Source organism: Danio rerio, chromosome 21 (genome assembly GCF_052040795.2).
Source record: "Danio rerio strain M-AB ecotype USA chromosome 21, GRCz13ab, whole genome shotgun sequence".
Classification (NCBI taxonomy): Eukaryota; Metazoa; Chordata; class Actinopteri; order Cypriniformes; family Danionidae; genus Danio; species Danio rerio.
The window spans coordinates 4,247,501-4,268,413 of record NC_141041.1 but is presented as its reverse complement, the minus strand read 5'-3'; the positions used below and the strand labels follow the sequence as shown (position 1 = coordinate 4,268,413).

The 20,913-nt window shown below is 36.2% G+C and overlaps 1 protein-coding gene across 2 annotated transcripts in view; it reads left to right on the top strand.

Moving 5' to 3' along the window:
• atp8b1 (ATPase phospholipid transporting 8B1) overlaps positions 1-20,913 on the top strand; it is a 77,223-nt gene that overhangs the window by 39,483 nt on the left and 16,827 nt on the right. For both annotated transcript variants that reach the window (XR_015519769.1, XM_087300467.1), the window contains exons 5-20: positions 19-117; positions 210-271; positions 451-523; positions 1,735-1,805; positions 3,075-3,157; positions 5,147-5,305; positions 5,859-5,947; positions 7,353-7,543; positions 9,579-9,787; positions 12,181-12,224; positions 14,953-15,109; positions 15,414-15,602; positions 17,194-17,306; positions 18,002-18,166; positions 19,778-19,889; positions 19,972-20,047. Coding sequence is in view for 1 of the 2 variants with exons in the window: in XM_087300467.1 (XP_087156593.1) it covers positions 19-117; positions 210-271; positions 451-523; positions 1,735-1,805; positions 3,075-3,157; positions 5,147-5,305; positions 5,859-5,947; positions 7,353-7,543; positions 9,579-9,787; positions 12,181-12,224; positions 14,953-15,109; positions 15,414-15,602; positions 17,194-17,306; positions 18,002-18,166; positions 19,778-19,889; positions 19,972-20,047 (1,892 nt within the window). In the remaining variant the exon portion in view is untranslated. The remainder of the gene's footprint in view (positions 1-18; positions 118-209; positions 272-450; positions 524-1,734; positions 1,806-3,074; positions 3,158-5,146; positions 5,306-5,858; positions 5,948-7,352; positions 7,544-9,578; positions 9,788-12,180; positions 12,225-14,952; positions 15,110-15,413; positions 15,603-17,193; positions 17,307-18,001; positions 18,167-19,777; positions 19,890-19,971; positions 20,048-20,913) is intronic.

Here is a 20,913-nt window from a genome sequence, read left to right as displayed (position 1 = left end):
GTGTGTTTGTGTGGTCAGATTATTCCTCAAATCTCCACTCTACCGTGGTATACGACTCTGGTGCCGCTGGTGCTGGTTTTGGGCATCACTGCTATTAAAGACCTGGTGGACGATCTGGTGAGTATGTGCGTGTATGTGTGTACACGTGTTTCTGCTGTACCCACATATGCTCCTGCTTTCTGTCAGCTGACACCGGTCTCTGTTTAAAGGCACGACACCGGATGGACAAAGAAATCAACAACAGAAAGTGTGACGTGCTGCTGAACGGCAGGTGAGAACTACACTGCAGCAGCTTTAATGATGAAGATCAGCAGTGCATTAACTCATCGTTCAACCACTCGTTCAACCACTCATTCATTCACTCATTCATTCATTCATTCATTCATTCATTCATTCATTCATTCATTCATTCATTCATTCATTCATTCATTTACTCTCTCTGTCTGTCAGGTTTGTGGAGACCAGATGGATGAACCTGCAGGTTGGAGACGTGGTCAGACTACACAAAAATGACTTCATCCCGGTATGAGGAGTACAAACACACAAACACACATACAACACTTGTTTGTTTGCCTTAAAGATCATTCGATTAATTATTTTATTCATTTTTCTTTCTTCCTTTCTTCCTTTCTTCCTTTCTTTCTTTCTTTCTTTCTTTCTTTCTTTCTTCATTCCGTCTTTCCTTTTGTTTGTTCGTTCCTACCATCCTTCCTTTTCCTTCCTTCCTTCCTCTCTTCATTCATTCATTCATTCATTCATTTTCCTTGGTTCCTTTTTTCCTCCCTACCCTTTTCCTTTCTTCATTTGGTCCTCTCAATAATTAGTTAATTGATTATTTAATTCATTCATTCATTCTATTTTTTCTTTGTTCCTTATTTATCCCTTCCATCCTTTTCCCTTTCTTCCCTTTGTCCTTCCTTTCTTTTTTCTTCCTTATTTCCTTCTGTCCTCCCTTCCATTCATTCATTTCTTCCTTCCTTTTTTATTTTTTCCTTCTTTCCTTTTTAAATTTCTTCTTTCCTTCCTTTTTTTCCATTCCTTCCTTTCTCTTTTCATTCCTTCCCTCCTTTCGTCCTCCCTTTCATTCATTCATTTTTTCATTAATTTATTCCTTTCTTCCATTTTTCATTCCTACCTTCCTTCCTTTTTTCATTAATTAATTAATTCCTTTTAAAAATTTCTTCCTTTTTAAATTCCTTCCTTTTCATTCCTTTTTCTCTTTCTTTCATTTCTTCTTTCCTTCCTTTTCATTCATTCATTCATTACTTTTTTTCATTGATTCATTCCTTTCTTTTTCCTTCCTTTTTCTCCCTTCTATTCATTCATACATTTATTTATTCATTCACTCATTCCTACATTCTAGTCTTCTTCCTTCCTTCCTTCCTTCCTTCCTTCCTTCCTTCCTTCCGTCCTTCCTGTTTAGTCATTCATTCTTCACTTTTTTGTTTCTTTTTTCCCCCTTCATTCATTCATTCATTCATTCATACATATTTGGTAATATTTTATAAAATACATTCCTTGTTTTTTTATTTACTTTGTCTTTAACTGTGTTTGCCATTTATTTAAACATTAGATTGTTAAATACTGTACCTTGGATATTCATTTGGTGTCATGTTTATGCCTGTTTGTCCTTTAATTGTACTATTATAAATGTGTCTTTATCCCTCCAGTCACTTCATTCATTCATTTTGTAAGTTTATTTCTCATGTCTGCCTGTGTTTTGACCTCATGTAGGCCGATATTATGTTGTTGTCCACTTCAAACCCCAACAGTCTGTGTTATGTTGAAACTGCGGAGCTCGACGGGTGAGAAAAACACACACACACACACACACACACACACACACACACACACACACACACACACACACACACACACACACACACACACACACACACACTGTGTGTCATTTACATTACTGCACATTTACACACTCAGACAGCCCCTTTAATTTAGTAATCTGTTAACTAGCACAATGGCTTTATGTTTTTTTTTATTTATTGTGAGTCCTTTGAAAATAAAGTATTATATCTTATATACTTTTTAATTAAACCTTAAATAATGTTTTAGATTTTTATCTAATGTATTATTCATTGTAGTTTATGTATTTTTGTTGTTATGGAAATATATGTTTTTTGATCATCTTTGTCTCTAAATATTATCTATTTTGTCATAAAATAATACAATGGCAAAAATAATAATAAAAAATAATAAATTGCAATAAACTCTAAACTCTCTAAATATTACAGAGCTTGTTTACATGCTGAGTTTTAAACTTTAAATGCTTCATACAGTCAAAATTCTTTCATAATCATACATGCATTACTGGCGATTATGTGTTGTAACGTCAATCTAGAGTCATTAGTGTGTGTGAACATGATTCATAATAGAAATTGTGTAATGGATGCTCTTTGTCTAGGTGTCTGTTCTGTTTGTTCAGTCCAAACACACTTTATTTTGACTTCAACTTACATAGACTGTTGACTGAACTATTGATAATGTTATATATAATTCCAACTCTAAATTGTAATAGTAATGTATAGTAAAATTTATCATGTATTTTAGTTAAATCTGTATATTTATTTAAATCCTAAAATGCCGAATTTGTTAGTGAAATAAGTATATAAATTAATATCCCAATCATATAGAATAATATAAATGATTATGCCATGTTTTTTCTCTCATTTTAAAAAACCTGTTTCAATTATTAATTTATTTAAAAAAAATGCAATTAATATAATATAAAAATACTTCTAAAATAATAAAAGATAAATCCATAAAACCAATAAGAATAACAAAAACGTAAAACAAAATGACTAAAACCTCATTAAAATTAAATTAACAGAATATATTGTTGAATTCAGACTATGAGTTTGAGACTTTAAATTAGTTTCACTATAGCAGTGACAGTGAATGACAACATTTTACATGCATATACTCATGATTCAGCTTCTGTGACTGCGCTTTATCATTGTGCTTCATAAAGGAGGATGCGAGTTTTTTTAGCTGTTTGCTTGGCTTTTATGAGTGTAGTTGCTCATTGTCTTGCTTGTTTCATTGCGTTGTATGTTCAGAGAGACGAATCTGAAGTTTAAGATGGGCCTGAAAGTGACGGATGAGCGTCTTCAAGAGGAGCAGCAGTTGTCTCAATTTAATGGTGTGTGCATATGAGAGACTTTAATATATTAATTCATCGTTTCCTGCTCTAATTTCATTTCTTTCATCTTTGACATGATGACAGGAGATAATACTTCACTAATTACTTTATTTTAAGGAACAATTCTTGCTATTACCTATGACTTTTGGCTAAGTAAACTCCTAATTTGCTGCTTGTAGTTTTGTTAATAGTTATTAAGGTAGTTGTTGGATTTAGATATTGGGTAGGATTAGGGATGTAGATTAAGATCATGCTCGATATGTCTTTTATAAATACTTAAAAACAGCCAATATATTTATAAAAGGCAGGTAAAAAGTCAGTAGCTACTTGTGAGAAATGGTCTCTAAATTAAACTCTTAACTAGGTTAATTAGGCTAGTTAGGGTAATTAGACAACTCATTGGACAACACTGGTTTGTTCTATAGCTTATCAGAAATTAATTTCTTAACAGGGCTAATGTCATTCATCTTAAAAATGTATTGTAGCCAAACTAAAAGACTAAGGGCTCTATTATACACCCGACGCAATGTGGCGCAAGGCGCAACGCAAGACTTGTTTGGTACTTTCAGCTTGGCGCAAGAGTCGTTTTGAGGCGTTGCGCCACGCTCTTTAAATAGCTAATGCATTTGCTCTCATATGTAGGCGTATTTAGGCGCTGCTGGTGCGTTGCTATTTTGAGAAACTATAATAGATTTTTTATTAGACCAAAACAAACCCGGTCTAAACTCCAGCGCAGAGTTGCCTCACTTACACACTGCTTAATACACACAAGATGTAGAGCAATACGCAAATATCTTTACATAAGAAAAAATTTAAATATTAAGGATAAATATAGGATATAATAAATAAATAAATAAATAAATAAATAAATAAATATATATATGTATATATATATATATATATATATATATATATATATATATATATATATATATATATATATATATATATATATATATATATATATATATATATATAGGATATAAATATATATAGGATATAAATATAAAGGATAAAAATATTACAAAACATATTATTTTCAAGCCTACTTAAATAAAAAAATCACTGCTTTTATGCCTTCTTCATCTCGGGAGGCTTTTTAAGTACATTCATAACAATTTGCTTTTGTATAATGTTATTATTATTAGCAGTATTATTTATTATATCCATATTTATATTTGTTTTATTTAAAACAAGCTTAGATTTGTTCACCTGCAGGTTTTAGACCATATGGGGCACAGCATGTGTTTTAGGATATAACTCAGGTGTTTGAGCACACTTCGTTATTATTGTTGAAATTAGAACTGAATTTAGGAATAGTTTTGAAACAAATATTTGCGCTAAACAAACGCAATTAATTATTTATAGGCTAATTGATGTCTGTGCGTAAAGGTTTCCTTATCCACGAAAGTGAAAGTGGATCATTCTCGCACGGTAGATGCTCTGTTTAACTGTTTTCTTGCTAGTGAAATGCTCAGTTTTTCCACTTACACTTACGTCATGTCATGTAAATAGCAAATGCGCTTATCGTGCGACGCAACTGGCTCTTGTTGAGAATAGGAGATGAGACTCTGATTGGTTTATTCTCAAAGCACACCTATGACTCATTAAGAAAATAAACTCAAGCCTTTTAGACCATGCGCCATGGCGCAAAGTGGATTTTTTCGTCCTTAAATTAGCAAAAATGCGTTCTGACATGCCCTGAAAGTGTTTGCGCCCTGCGCTTTGCACTCTGCTCATGGACCGTCAAAATAGAGCCTTTCTCTAGAAGAAAATAATAATAGGAAATACTACAAAAAAGTTCCTTGCTCTATGAGCAGCACATTGTAAATATTTATTAAAGAACAAAAATTTCACAGGCTTATAATTTAGTCTTCAACTGTGTATTTTTGTGAGGTGTTTTTTTTTTTTTTTTTGGGGAGTTTTAGTAGGTCTGATTGTTTATTGTGTGTGTGTGTGTGTGTGTGTGTGTGTGTGTGTGTCTATCAGCGCTAGTGATGTGTGAGGAGCCCAACAACCGTCTGGATAAGTTTGTCGGGACGATGATCTGGGAGTCGCAGAGTTACCCGCTCGACCTCGACAACATGCTGCTGCGAGGATGCAAAGTCCGTAACACTGACATATGTCACGGCCTGGTCATATTCGCAGGTCAGAACAAACACACACTTGTACAGCTATCTTTATGGGGACTTCTCAGCTGTAATGATGTTTCTACAGACTCTATATTCTCTCCACCTCCCCTTAAACCAACCCTCACAGGACACAATCTGTAGTCTACATTTTCAAAATACTTCATTCTGTCTGAATTATGAACTGTTTTCTTTATGAAGACCAAAACAATTGAACCACAAGGACAAATTGTACTGAAGTTGCTATAATTGTGGGGACATTTGGCCCTCACAAAGTAAGGAATACAAGGTATACGCACACACACACATTTGTTTTTGTGAATTGTAAGGATATTCCATTGGTTTCCATTGTTTTATATTAGTCAAAGTGTATTTTCTGTCACCCTACCTCAATACCCTTATAAAAAGTCCCTTTGTACATGGACATTGTCCTCAAATGTCACCTACTCTTTCTAATAGCTGTGTCATACAAATATATGCACTGATATGTCTCAAACACACATACACACACCTTCAGGCTTCAGTGTTGTGACCATGTGTTTCCCAAAGCATCTGTAATGTTTGGCTTTCAGGAAACGACACTAAAATCATGAGGAACGGAGGAAAGACCAGGTTCAAACGCACCAGAATAGACAAACTCATGAACTACATGGTTTACACGGTGAGTTAAACCTGTGCATCATTACTATTTTTGAAGAACATTGATAGAGTAGTTCATTAAAAAAATTATTTACTCCTCCTCAAGCCATCCGCGTTTTTTTTATGACTTTCTTCTTTCAGATGAACATAGTCGCAGTAGTTTTACATTTGATTCTGGCTCTTCCATGATGTATAATGCTGTTGGATAGTTTTATTTATGTATTTTTTTTTACATTAAGTTATTACAGGTTAGTTCAATGTCTACTGGTTTAGTTTTGTGGCATGTAGCTATGTAATAAAGCCGGATAATGAACATCCAGCCGGTGGTTATTGCAGAATAAAGCCTCTCAGTCGTATATAACAGCTGCTGATAAACCTGTCAGGCTTTATTCTAACAAGAACTGAACATTATCTCATACTTACTAAACAGCTGTCTGGAATACTCGATAGGGTATATGCCGAAGCGTGCTAATGGGACTTTTAATTAGCCAGTAACCCGAGTTAAGCGATTCCGGCGAACTGCATGCCAATGTAAAAACCAGCGCGTTTAAGGTCTGCTTTCTTTAAAAATCAGCGATCTCCACTAGCCAAATGATATCCGTTCATTTTTTACAATCCGGTCTCAGATTGTACAAGAAGCACTGCATTAAATTACATTTCCCCACCATGTCTTGATAATATGAGCATTTATTTTACCCCAGTATATTCAATGGAGCTTCAGCGCTAGCCTGCCAATTCTGATGGGCGCATGCGAGAAATCGGCTTTTTGTCTCGTTTTACGCTTGAGCAACCAAATAAATGCTAAAGTTTATTTAACTGAATGTATTTTAATGACATTACAACATCGATGCTGTAAAAGGAAATGTATAAAATGGAAAAAAGTTCACAATAACAGGTCACCAGAAGTATGGGAAAAGCACTAGCTCGGCATATACCCTACTCTGATTGGTAAGTCATGACATTCCCAGATAACAACCGCTAAATAACATATGCTCATCTGGGAACTTCAAATCACCTTGACTGTCAGTGAATACATTTACATCAATATACTTCCATCCACATTTGTATGTATCTGCTTGCCTGTCACTCTGCGGTTTTAAATTGTTTTGGTGCCATTTGAAAAATGCGCAGGTTAGTGTATACTCCGTCAGCTGTTATCATTTCTGTCAGCTTTGCGTCTAATTAAAGAATAAATAAACTATTATGACTCAGAACAATGTGTCTAATTTTTAAGTTTTGTGGCAAGTAGCCTTGTAATAAGCAGGATAAAGTACATCCTGGTAGTTGTTTTCACAGAATAAAGCCCTTCAGCCTTATTAAAACTGCTCTGCTTTGCATCAGACTGCCGATAAGCCTGTCAGGCTTTATACTGTGATAACCTGCTGGATGTACATTATTACTTACTTATCCTATTGTTCTTTCTGTAGATCTTTGTTTTGTTGGTGTTGTTGTGTGCTGGTCTGGCCATCGGACACACATACTGGTACGAGAGCATCGGCTCCAAGGCCTGGTATTTGATTGACGGACTGGACTACACTTCATCCTACAGAGGTTTCCTCAGTTTCTGGGGCTACATCATCATCCTCAACACCATGGTGCCCATCTCGCTTTACGTCAGGTATAGTTATGGATGCTTCATTTACATCTGATGCTTTGAAATAGTAGTCAATCATTTTTTTTCAGTTAGCTATTCAGGGGTGTGTTTTCCAAACCATTGTCAGTCAACTAAGATCACAATTCCGTTCTTACGAATAGAGTTCAGCAATTCTGTATTTCCAGAATCCATTGTTACAATTAGGGCCAGGAGATTTAATCAAGATGATTTTGTCAGTAAAGCCTGTTCTTGTAAACATCCATCATGTATGTTTAGTCCTACTTCACTGCTAGTAGTCTCAGATGGAATCTGCGTGCAGAAGTCTGCTCATTTACAGATTTTTTTTACCCATCATTGAATCTGTTCACATGCATTGAAAATTGAAAAGGGGAACAAAAACCTATTTGGGACTTGTGTGTGAATATTTTAACGACAAAACATATTTTAATAAAATGTGTATTCTTAAATGATATTAGAGAACGTTTTTATTTGGGAAATATTTTAATTCTTCAGGGGGAAGATTTTGAAATATTTACCATTGATCAAATTGAAAAATGTATACAGTATACTCTCACTGGCCACTTTATTAGGTTCACCTGTCCAACTGCTCAACACAAATTTCGAATCAGCCAATCACATGGCAGCAACTCAATGCATTTAGTCATGTAGACATGGTCAAGACAATCTGCTGCAGTTCAAACTGAGCATCACAATGAGGAAGAGAAGTCATTTCAGTGGCTTTAAACGTGGCATGGTTGATAATTAGAGATGGGCTGGTCTGAGTATTTCAGAAACTGCTGATCTACTGGGATTTTCACGCACAACCATCTCTAGAGTTTACAGGAAATGGTCTGAAAATAAGAAAATATCCAGTGAGTGGCAGTTCTGTGGGCGCAAATGCCTTGTTGATGCCAGAGGTCAGAGGAGAATGGCCAAACTGGTTCCAGCTGATAGGACAGTTCAAATAAGCCCTCGTTACAACCGAGGTGTGTAGAAGAGCATCTCTGAACACACAACACGTCCAACCTTGAGGCGGATGGGCTACAGCAGCAGAAGACCACACCGGGTGCCACTCCTGTCAGCTAAGAGCAGGAAACTGAGGCTAAAATTCACACAGGCTCACCAAAACTGGACAATAGAAGATTGGAGAAACATTGCCTGGTCTGATGAGTCTCCATTTCTGCTGCCACATTCGGATGGTAGGGTCAGCATTTGCCATCAACACCATGAAAGCATGGATCCATCCTGCCTTGAATCAACAGTTCAGGCTGGTGGTGGTGGTGTAATGGTGTGGGGGATATATTCTTGGCACACTTTGTGCTCATTAGTACCAATTGAGCATCGTGTCAACACCACAGCCTACCTGAGTATTGTTGCTGACCATGTCCATCCCTTTATGACCACAGTGTACACATCTTCTGATGGCTACTTTCAGCAGGATAGCATGCTGTGTCATAAAGCGTGAATCATCTCAGACTGGTTTCTTGAACGTGACAATGAGTTCACTATACTCAAATGGCCTCCACAGTCCCCAGAGCTCAATCCAATAGAGCACCTTTGGGATGTAGTGGAACGGGAGATTCACATCATGGATGTGCAGCTGACAAATCTGCAGCAACTGTGTGATGCTATCATGTCAATATGGAGCAAAATCTCTGAGGAATTTTCTAGTATCTTGTTAATTCAATGCCATGAAGGATTAAGGCAGTTCTGAAGAGAAAAGGGGGTCCAACCTGATACTCGTGAGGTGTACCTAATAAAGTGGCCGGTGAGTGTGTATATACAAATTACAACAACACTGATAAGAGGTTACATAAGTTATGTGACCTTTTATCAGTGCTGTTGTTATTTGTGTTTTTTTTGTAAGAAACATGATGATTGTACATTCTGCAATGAATATTTACTACAAGTGTTGCCATCAATTTAGCCAATGCTGCTGATATGAAATAAAAAATAAATAAATAAATAAAACATTTACTTCTCTGCATTTTTTCCTGCACAAATAGAAGGTAATAGATCTAATGATTGATCAATTGTTGTGTTTGTTGTTGTGTGTCAGTGTGGAGGTGATCCGGCTGGGTCAGAGTAAGTTCATTAACTGGGATCTGCAGATGTACTACGCTGATAAAGACACTCCGGCCAAATCCAGAACCACCACCCTGAACGAGCAGCTGGGCCAGATCGAGTACATCTTCTCGGATAAAACCGGCACGCTCACACAGAACATCATGGCCTTCAAGAAGTGCACCATTTCTGGACGAACTTACGGTGAGGCTTTGACTGACTGATAACCTTGTACTCACACACTGTGTGTGTTTGTTTGTTTATGCATGTATGTATGTGTGTGTGTCTGTAGGTATTCTCATGTGTGTATGTTTGTATGCATATCAAGCGGCAACCTCCCGCTCTCCCTCGGGAGGCCAATACGGAAGTAACTGAAACTGCAATTCATCAAAATTCTGCTAGTCCTGGCTCCATAATAGAGCAAAGTTTAATTGAGCCCACTGTTAGAATGGCCAACTTTACAGCAGAAAAAAAGGTGTTTACAGCCTGGTACAAAGAACGATTTTGGTTCATAAAGCTAATATTACCCTTCATGACAACTGTGAGGGGGTGATTTTTTTTTTATAATTCATCAGTTTCCTCTATATTATGATATATTAAGTTTGCATAATTAAGGGCGTGGCCACTTCATTGACAGCTAGGTCTCGCTGGTCGCCGTCACATCACCTCAGCTGACTCCGGCAGATTAGCCACTGATTTTGGCATATCCTATTTTTGTTTGGTTTTATGTGGCTTTACACAGTCAGTTGCCTTTTGGGATTATTTCCTACAATTAGCAGATGATATGGGATGCTGTGTGCACTAAATTCTGCTCACAAACCATTCACGTGGCCTCTGTTTCCCTTGTGAGTAAAGTTATATACTTGTAAACCGTCTCTATTAATGCATTTGTTTTATTTAAGATCATTTATAATGTTCTTTAGAGCTGTAATGCACTCTAGAATCTGACAGATTGATTAGCTGTGGGCTGTAGAACTGTCGTCTGAAGCGTTGTCATACAGTGTTATGCTGGATTTCATCAATAGTCCTGCATTTACTAACACAGACTATATCTGAAGTGTTTGGAAGTAATTCACGTTTTCCTCCTGTAGGAAAACGTCACAAGAACAATACATAGTGGCTCAATGTATTACTACAGAATTTTTAAAAGTCTAAACACTTTATTGAAATAGTGTACAACCAAGCACAAGTGGTCAGAATACAAACGAGTCACAGGTGATAAAGTGTTGAGCGTTTCTCCCAAAGTAAAGCGTGCCTAAAGACAGGTCCAAGCAAAATGCCAGCAGGTGTCTGTAGCTCCGCTTACTCTCCGCCTCTTTGCCCTTGTTTGGTATCCCGCTGTGGGTGCGATGACGCGCGAACAAAATGGCGACGGTTGGCCACGCCTACTTGTGGCTTCTTTTGCGCTCTTCAGAAACCTATGGGTGACGTCACGGACACTACGTCCATATATTTTACAGTCTATGGTGCATATATATTGTTGTTTTGTTTGTGTAAGCTTGTGTGTGTGTGGTGTGTGGTGTGTGTATGTGCGTGCGTGCATGTGTGGTTTTGTGGGTGTGTGTGTGTGTGTTTTATGTATGTATGTCATATATGTGTTTGTGTGTATGAGTGTGTGTGTTTGTGGCTCCCATCATGACTCCAGAAATGTGAATGTTTGTGCATGTGTGTCTGTTGGTGGTCTTGTGTGTGTGTATGTGTGTGAGAGTGTGTGTGTGAGCATGCATGTGTGGTTTTGTGTGTGTGTGTGTGTGTGTGTGGGTTTTATGTATATATATGTGTGTGTGTGAGTGAGTGAGTGTGTGTTTGTTTGTGGCTCCCATCATGACTCCAGAAGTGTGTGTGTGTGTGTGTGTGTGAGAATGTGTGTGTGTGTGTGTGAGCATGCATGTGTGGTTGTGTGTGTGTGTGTGTTTGTGTGTGTGTGTGTGTGTGTGTGTTTTTGGTTCCCATGTCTCAATCAACATGTCAGAGTGTATGTGTGTGTGTGTGTATATGTATGTGTGTTTTTTTCGCATATGTGCTTTTGTATGTATGTGTGTTGTTTGTGTATGCGTATGTGTGTTTTTGTATATATTTGTGTGTGTTTGTGGTTCCCTTCACTCCAGAAACGTGAGTGTGTGTACGTGCATGTCTGTTTGTACACACACATATTTGTGGCTCCTGTGACTCAGAAACGTGTGTGTGTGTGTGCGTGCGTGTGTGCGTGCGTGCGTGCGTGCGTGCGTGTGAGAGGTAACAGTGTGTGACAGAGAGATTTGAGTGTAGAGTTTCAGAGGTTCTCGGCTTTCTGTGGTTCAGTTCACACCTTTGACCGGAGAGTTCAGGATCAACAGTTGTTTATTCATTATTTATTCTCATTCATGCTCTCATTCACTTCTTTACACGGTGCATTTGTTATGGTTTCTCTATAGAGATATAATTTAGAATTTTACAAAGCACTTGGATTTAAGAAGTATTTAATTTGCCCAAATATAATTATATAGCACGTATTCTAGAAGTCTCTGTAATTGTTTTGTCTTTCAAAGCATTATTTTGTTACTCACAGAGAATATGTTTTCAGTTTATCATTAAAAATGTATTGTGTTCCTCTCTAGGTGAACCCACCACAGCAGACGGCGTGTCTTTAGATCGTGGAAAAGTATGTACAATCATTTATAAATGTATATATATTTTTTATATTTATATAAATATGTGTGTATATATGTGTGTTTATATTTTACAATTATGTTTTTTATTTTATATTCATATGTTTATATTTTAGTTTTTTATATATTTGTTTTTTATTATAGAATATGTTATAAAGACTTTATTTTTTTATAATTATTAAAAGTACCTTGTATATTAAGGTATTTTCAATTTATTTATGCATTTACACATTTATAATTATTGATATATATCTCAGAGTTATTAGCCCCCTTCGATTTCTTTATTTTTTTTTTCTTCTTCTTTAAAAATTTTCCAAATTATGTTTAACAGAGCAAGGACATTTTCACACTATGTCTAATAATATTTTTTCTTTTGAAGAAAGTCTTATTTGTTTTATTTCGGCTAGAATAAAAGCAGTTTTGAACTTTTTATGAACCATTTCAGGGAAAAAATTATTAGCCCCTTTAAGCTATATTTTTTCTTGATAGTCTACGGAACAAACCACTGTTATACAATAATTGCCTAATTCCCCTAACCTGCCTAGTTAACTTAATTAATCTAGTTAAGCCTTTAAATGTCACTTTAAGCTGTATAGAAGTGTCTTGATAAATATCTAGTCAAATATTATTTACTGTCATCATGGTAAAGAAAAAATAAATCAGTTATTAGAGATGAGTTATTAAAATTATTATGTTTAGAAATGTGTTGAAAAAAATCTTCTCTCGGTTAACCAGAAATTGGGGAAAAAATAACAAGCGGTCTAATAATTTAGGTGGGCTAATAATTCTGACTTCAACTGTATATGAAGAGTTCAGATGCAAAAGTTGCTAAACGACACTTCTGCCAAAAATGAGATAATGACATTGAGTGAATGCTTTAGGCATGTAGTACACCATCAACAAATAGATTTGCTTCTAATCATCTAAATAGCAGCTTCAGCGAATTCAGAAAAAACAGTTTGTTTGCAAAAGCCTCTAAACGCCACTTGCCTTTGACAGCAAAAGCCGCTATATCCAGAGAACCAATCAGAAGGCGCAAATCGAATCATATGTTTTCAATGTAGCAGCGCGCTGATACGCCAGCTTATATAAGGAGACAGTTTTATTCTGATTTCGGTTTTAAAAGACAGAGTTTGATGAACTGGATGAGCCTGTCCGACTGTCATTGTATGGCAAATGAAAATGTCCCTTGCCTCAAATATCTGCATTATAAGAAAATGAAAACACACTGTACAGTGAGAAGTGTAACACACATGCATACTGGATGTACATGTGCGGACAGAGCTTTACATTAACACCCGCCAACCACCAAATGTGGGTAGATTTCAGCTCTGGCGGGTTAGACGGACACCTCCACTAGCCACATTGTCTGGTTGGAAATCATTTTTAAATTGTAGTTTTCTTAAAAACAGGGTTCGAAAATAAGCATGGCCCAATTACTCTCCGTTTATGTGTAGTTAACTGGTGATCTGGGACTTTTAGCCTGGACAGATTACTAAGCATATTTTAGATACATGATAATAATTATCTTTAAATGTATTTAAAATGTTTTTTTAAAGAAAAGTTTTGTTGAATTAAAAAGTGCACCCATAAACCTGTATTCTCCTTGTTTTGACACATTAGAAAATTGTGGCTAAGAGTGCTTTTACACCGACACTTTTGTTTCGGAACCTGTCTCCTTTGCCCAGTTAGCGCGGTTCGTTTGGCATATGTGAATCCACCAATCACTCTCGGATCCGCGCCAAATCAATGGCTTGAATGAGGTGGTCTCGGCTCGTGTTGAAACGAACTCTGGAGCGGATCGATTGCAGTGAGAAAGCGATACGATCCGAGCGCGGTTATATCACTGTGTTTTATGGATATGTAATAGGCATACGGCTATATGAAGAGATAGGCTATATTATGAGTAGGGCGGGAAGTTTCGCGAGTCTTCAGATGCCCGCAAACGAGTGATGATCTCCTGGTAATCTTGCGTCTCCCTCCCGGTCCTCAAATAGGCTACGTTGCGCACCCTTCTAGATTCACAGGTGTGAAAGCACCCTAAGAAATACTTTGGTAAATCCTTCACTTTGAACCCTGAAAAAACCCTGTGAAATAAAAACTGATTGCATTGCGGCAGAACCCATTTGCTCATGCACACTGAGCAAGCTAATGCTAATAAAGCTAATAATAATAAAGGAGGCATGTGGACATAGCACAACGTCTAAATCAAGTCAAGGCATGTCAAAGTCAAATTTATTCATATAAAATATATTTTCCCAACAAGAAAAATGTGGCTAGTGAAAATGGCGAGTGGCTAGTAATGTTGAATATCTACTAGCCACAGTGGCTGGTGATCAAAAAAGTTAATGTCAAGCCCTGTGTGTGTGTGTGTGTATATCTATATGTATATGTGTGTATGGTCTTTCTATGGATCATTCCTCTCCACACATCGTGTTCACTAGCCTTGCTTTAGCTGCAGTGTTGATATCCCTCCTTTTCCGGATGGCATTCATGCTCACCATTGCATTCCGTCCAACGGTTGACCGTCTCTTGATTTTAGGTTCTGTGTCCCCATTTGTGGATCCAAGGAATATGAAGTCCTGTACTGACTCTATAAAATGTATTATGATTATTTATTTATCAAGCAAGTGTATGTATTATTGTATTACTAGTGTGGAATTTTTGTTTGTTTTTTTTCTTGTATCTCTAAAGTTGTAAATGTTTTTTTTTTATCCACAGCCTGTAGATTTCAGTTGGAATAAATATGCGGACAGGAAGTTCCAGTTTGACGATCATTTCCTCATTTCCTGTATCCGCTCGAAGAAGGACCCGCAGGTTCTGGAGTTCTTCAAACTGCTGTCTTTGTGTCACACCGTCATGGTGGAGGAGAAAGAGGGTGAGCAGAAAAAACTACACACATTTCCGAGTACTGAAAAACACCCATACACACTCATTCACACTCATACACTATGGCCATTTTAGTTTGTTCAATTCAACTGTACTGCATGTGTTTGGACTGTGGAGGAAACCGACAAACCATCACACCAACCGGAAGAAACTCACACTAACACAGGGAGAACATGCAAACTCTTGCTGTGAGGCGACAGTGCTAACCATTCTTCATGCGTCCTTTATTCTTTACACGACGTCCTCCACGTTTTCCCCTGTAAATGACTCCGTTTTCCCTGTGTTGCGTTCAGGTGAGCTGGTGTACCAGGCGGCGTCTCCAGATGAGGGCGCTCTGGTCACAGCAGCACGAAACTTCGGCTTTGTCTTCCTGTCGCGAACTCAAGACACCATCACCATCCAGGAGATGGACAAACCACAGACCTACACCATGCTGGCGCTGCTGGACTTCAACAGTGACCGCAAACGCATGTCCATCATCTGTGAGTATCACACAATATGCAGACAGTGTACATTATTACTGTTATTATTATTATTATTATTTATTTATTATTACTTTTATTATTATTATTTTTATTGCTACTACTTAACTTAAAATTTTAGTGCGTCGACACACCTGTGCTCATGGCACCCCAGTTCGATTCCACCTTGTAGTCCTTTACAGATCCTTCCCCTCTTTCTGCTCCCAATGCTTTCCTGTAAATTTTCTCTACTTTCCTATCCAAAATAAAAGTGAACCCCCCCCCCCATTCAATTTTTTTTTAGCATTTTAATCAACAGTGAATCATTTTGTTTTGTTTTTTGTTTTATTTTGTATTTTATTTTATATTTAAAATTTTACAATATATTGTATATTGTATTGTTTATTTTTAATTTAATTTATTTTTATTATTTAATTTTAGATTAAACTTTTTTTTAGTATTTACTTTTTTATTTTTATTTTTTATGTTTTGTTATTTTTTTGGTTTATTTCATTTTATTAAAAATAACAGAATTAAAATAGTAATAAAATATTTTTTTGTCTTAAAATATTTTATATTTTATATTTTACATTATAAATTTTATATTTAATTTAACTTTATTATTCGTTCATTCATTTTCTTTTCTTTTCGGCTTAGTCCCTTTATTAATCTGGGGTTGCCACAGCGGAATGAACCACCAACTTATCCAGCATATGTTTTACGCAGCGGATGCCCTTCCAGCCGCAACCCATCACCGGGAAACACCCGTACACTCTCATTCACACATACACTATGGACAATTTTAGCTTACCCAATTCCCTTGTACTGCATGTGTTTGGACTTGTGTCCGGGAAGCCTTAACACCCGGAGAAAACCCACGCGAACGCAGGGAGAACATACAAAATTCACACAGAAATGCCAACTCACCCTGCCGAGGCTTGAACCAGCGACCTTCTTGCTGTGAGGCGACAGCACTACCTACTGCGCCATCGCGTCGCCCTCTACTTTTATTATTATTTTGTTTATATATTTACATATATGTATTTTATATTTTATTTAGAATCTTATTTTTCATATTTTACATTATAATTGTAACATTTATATTACATTTTATTTTATTTATTTATTTATTTAGTTTATTTTATTTTATCTCGCGTCCTAAAAATAATACTATTAGAGTAATAATAATTCTTAGACTTGTTTTTTTGTCTTAAAAAATTAAGATATTTATTCATTCATTCATTCATTTTTTTTTGGCTTAGTCCCTTTATTATTCAGGGGTACTAGAAAAGAATGAACCGCCAACTTATCCAGCATATGTTTTATGCAGCGGAAGCCCTTCCAGATGCAACCCATTACTAAAAAAACACCCAAACACACTTATTCACAACCATACACTCCAGACAATTTAGCTTACCCAATTCACCTATAGCGCATGTCTTTGGACTGTGGGGGAAACCGGAGCACCTGGAGGAAACCTACGCCAAAAACTAACCCAGCTAGGGCTCAAACCAGCGACATTCTTACTGTGCGATCATGCTACCCACTGCGCCACCTTGAAGCCCATCTATCTATATATTAAATCTTTTTGTCCTCCTGTGTTTGTGTACAGTGAAGTTTCCGGATGGCCGTATTCGTCTGTACTGTAAAGGTGCAGACACTGTGATCTACCAGAGACTTTCTCCACAAAGCAAGAATAAAGAAAACACACAAGAAGCTCTGGACGTGAGTATTTTTGATGAACACATTTGCATATATATTGTCATTTGCACTTGTATTCGGGTATTTATTAATTTAGTGCATTTGTTTGTATTTATTTTAGTGTAAGTATAATTTATTTATGATGTTTGTTATTGTTTGTTATGTGAATTTATATGTTGTTTTTTATTTTAATTTTAGTTTTAAATGCAAATGGCATCTTTAAAAAATAATGCAAAAAAAAATAATATTGATGAATTTTAAATGCAAATGTCATGTGTAAAAAAAAAAGAGTAAATCAATGAAACATATCAATAAATAAAATAAATGGGAAATAAATATAAATGAATAAAAAAACATATTTGAATGCATAAATGAAATAAATGAATAATCAAAGTAAAGAAGTAAATAAATAAAATTAATAAATAAATTAATTAATAAAATGTGTATATAAATGCAAATAAATAAAAATAATCAATAAAAACAAATAAAAATAAAGAAATTAAATTAAATTAATTACAAAATAATACTAATGAATGAAATGTATAAATTAAAATAAATATTTCTGGAGTTATCAAGATGACACTAATGCATTTATTGAGCAGTGCATTGGCCCGCATTCACAATTGTTTAGCTATAAAGCAGAGCAGTGTGTACTTACAGTATGTAAGTGTTTAGGTGTGTGTGTGTGTGTGTTAAGTGTGTTTGTCATTTCTCCACAGATCTTTGCGAATGAGACTCTGCGGACTCTGTGTCTCTGCTATAAAGACATCAGTCAGGAGGAGTTTGACAGGTGGTCTAGAAAACATCAGACCGCAGCCGTTTCAATGGTGGACCGAGAACGTGAGCTAGATGAGGTTTATGAGGAAATCGAGAAAGACCTGCTGGTATGAGCATCGCAGTACATTTACACACACGATTGATCAGTGTGTTGTCCACTGCTAAATATGTGCTGGTATACATAAAAGTCCCATGAAGTGCTTTGAAATGTGCATTTTTTTTTATTTGAAGTTTGACGTAATCTCTGAAACAAAAAGAGAGGGCGGGACATATCATAACTCCTCCCCTTTTAAAAAAAACAGCCAATAGTGTTTTTTTTTAATCAGCGCTCTGCCCGTAAGAGTGGTTGAGCTCATGTGCATCTAATAAAAAGTCAATAAGATGAAGGGGGCGGGGTATTTCAGATGCTAGAGAGAATTTGATTGGTCAGAAGATTTGATGAGAAACTGAAGTATGAGTTGATGACAAAAAAATAGTTGATCCATTTAGTCGGAAATGACAAACTGCTAGTGATGGGAAGTTCTGATCATTTTACTGACTCGGATCTTTGAGTCTCGTTCATCGAGATGAACGAATCTTTTTTCGAGTGAACTCGTTCATTTGGTTCAATTTGCCAAAATATTATTAAAATGTTACGAACTGCTTCCAGACACATCTACATCTAGCCCAAAAGGTTGATCACAGGACGAATAAGTCATAAATACAATAGAATAAGGAGGAGAAAATAATAATTCAATGTTTACCTGCTCTTTTGTCTATAAAGGTATTGTTGTCTCTTTGCTCAGCTCACCTCTTCATGTCTTCAAACGTCAGTGGTTCGTTCACGTTACACTGGCAGTCACATATAATCTTAACCAGTGTTCAGTCGATAGGAGCCATGATAATTAGTTCACCTTTCGAGTCTTCTGGTTCTTGAGTCGTTCGTTCATCACGTGATAGAATGACTCAAACCCGAGGACTCGAGAGGTGAACGGATCAAATCTCTTTCCGGCTCTAAATGCACATGATTGGCCCGTGATGAACGAATGACTCAAACCCGATAGAGGACTCGAGAGGTGAATGGATCAATTCTCTTTCCGGCTCTAAATGCACATGATTGGCTTATGTCTTTCACGTGATGAACGACTCCGACTGAGTACTCGAGAGACGAACGAATCAATTATTTTTCTGGCTCTAAACGCATATGATTGACTTCTGTCTTTCCACGATGAACGACTCAAAAGACTTAAAATGAACCGATATCACCTGCACAAATGTGCGCACGCGCGGATAAACGAATCACTCCCTGAGAGGACTCGTAGTTCCCGAGTCATATTAAAGATTCGTTTAAAATGAACGAAACGATCAAGAACGACCCATCACTACAAACAGCAAGCTTTGATTATATCAGGTGTATACCTTCTAAATGTGGATTTTGTCACTTTTTTGGAGCACTCTAGCTTATAGATATCCTTAAGACTAAAATACTGATACCAACATCTAAAAAGCTTTATTCTTATTTCACGGGACCTTTAACTTTTGAAAAAAAAAAGTATTTGTATTTAAGATCTGCAAAAAAATTACTATGCTTAATTTTTTTTTTTTTACAAAAAACTCTTTAATGACAAAATGATAATAGTGTAATATGTTTAATGTCAAAGTATGTTATTTATAGTTGTGTATTTATTTGTTGTATATTTATATTGATTGCTAATTGAAAAATTGTGTGATTTGTTTAGCTGATTGGGGCGACGGCCATTGAAGACAAACTTCAGGACGGCGTTCCTGAAACCATCGCAAAACTGGCCAAAGCGGATATTAAGATCTGGGTTCTGACCGGAGACAAGAAAGGTGAACGATGGAAGTGTGGAATATTAATGTATTTTACAGCAGACGGGTTTTATTAACGTTAATTGTGTTTTTATGTGTTCAGAAACAGCGGAGAACATCGGCTACTCTTGCCAGCTGCTGACAGACGACATGAAGATCCACTATGGAGAAGACGTCAAGTATGATTCATTCATTCATTCATTCCCCGTTCATTCATCTATATATTTATTCATTGATTTTCTTTATTTATCCATTCATGAATTCATTCATTCATTCCTCCATTAATTAATTCATTCATTCCATCCTGTATCCATCCATTCATGATCCATCATTCATTCATTCTTTCATTCATTCATTCATTCATTCATCCATCTATTCTGTCTTTTATTCATCTGTTGAATTTTTTCATTCATCATTCATCAATTCATTCATCCATTAATTCATTCATTCATTCATTCAATCCTCCATTTATCCATCCATCCACCCATTTGTCCATCATTCGTTCACCCATCCATCCATCCATCCATCTATTCTTTCAGTCTTTCATTAATTTTATCCTCCATCCATCATTCATCTGTTTATTCATTCATTCACTCATTTATGTTCATACATTCATTGATCCATTGATTCCTTCCTTCCTTCCTTCCTTCCTTCCTTCCTTCATTCATTCATTCATTCATTCATCCATCCATCCATCCATCCATCCATCCATTCATTCATTCATTCGCCCATCTATTCTCTCACTCATTCATTGATTTATCCATTCATTCATCCATTGATTGATTAATTAATTCATTCATCAATTTATCCGTCCATTCATTCATCAATTCATTCATTTATTCATTCATTCACCCGTTCAATTGTTCATTCATTCATTCATTCATTCATTCATTCATTCATTCATTCATATATTCATTCATACATCTATCCATTCATTCCATACTCCATTCATCCATCCATCATTCATCTCTTTATTCAGTCATTCACTCATTTATCACTTATTATCATCCATTCATTGATCCATTGATTCCTTCCTTCATTCATT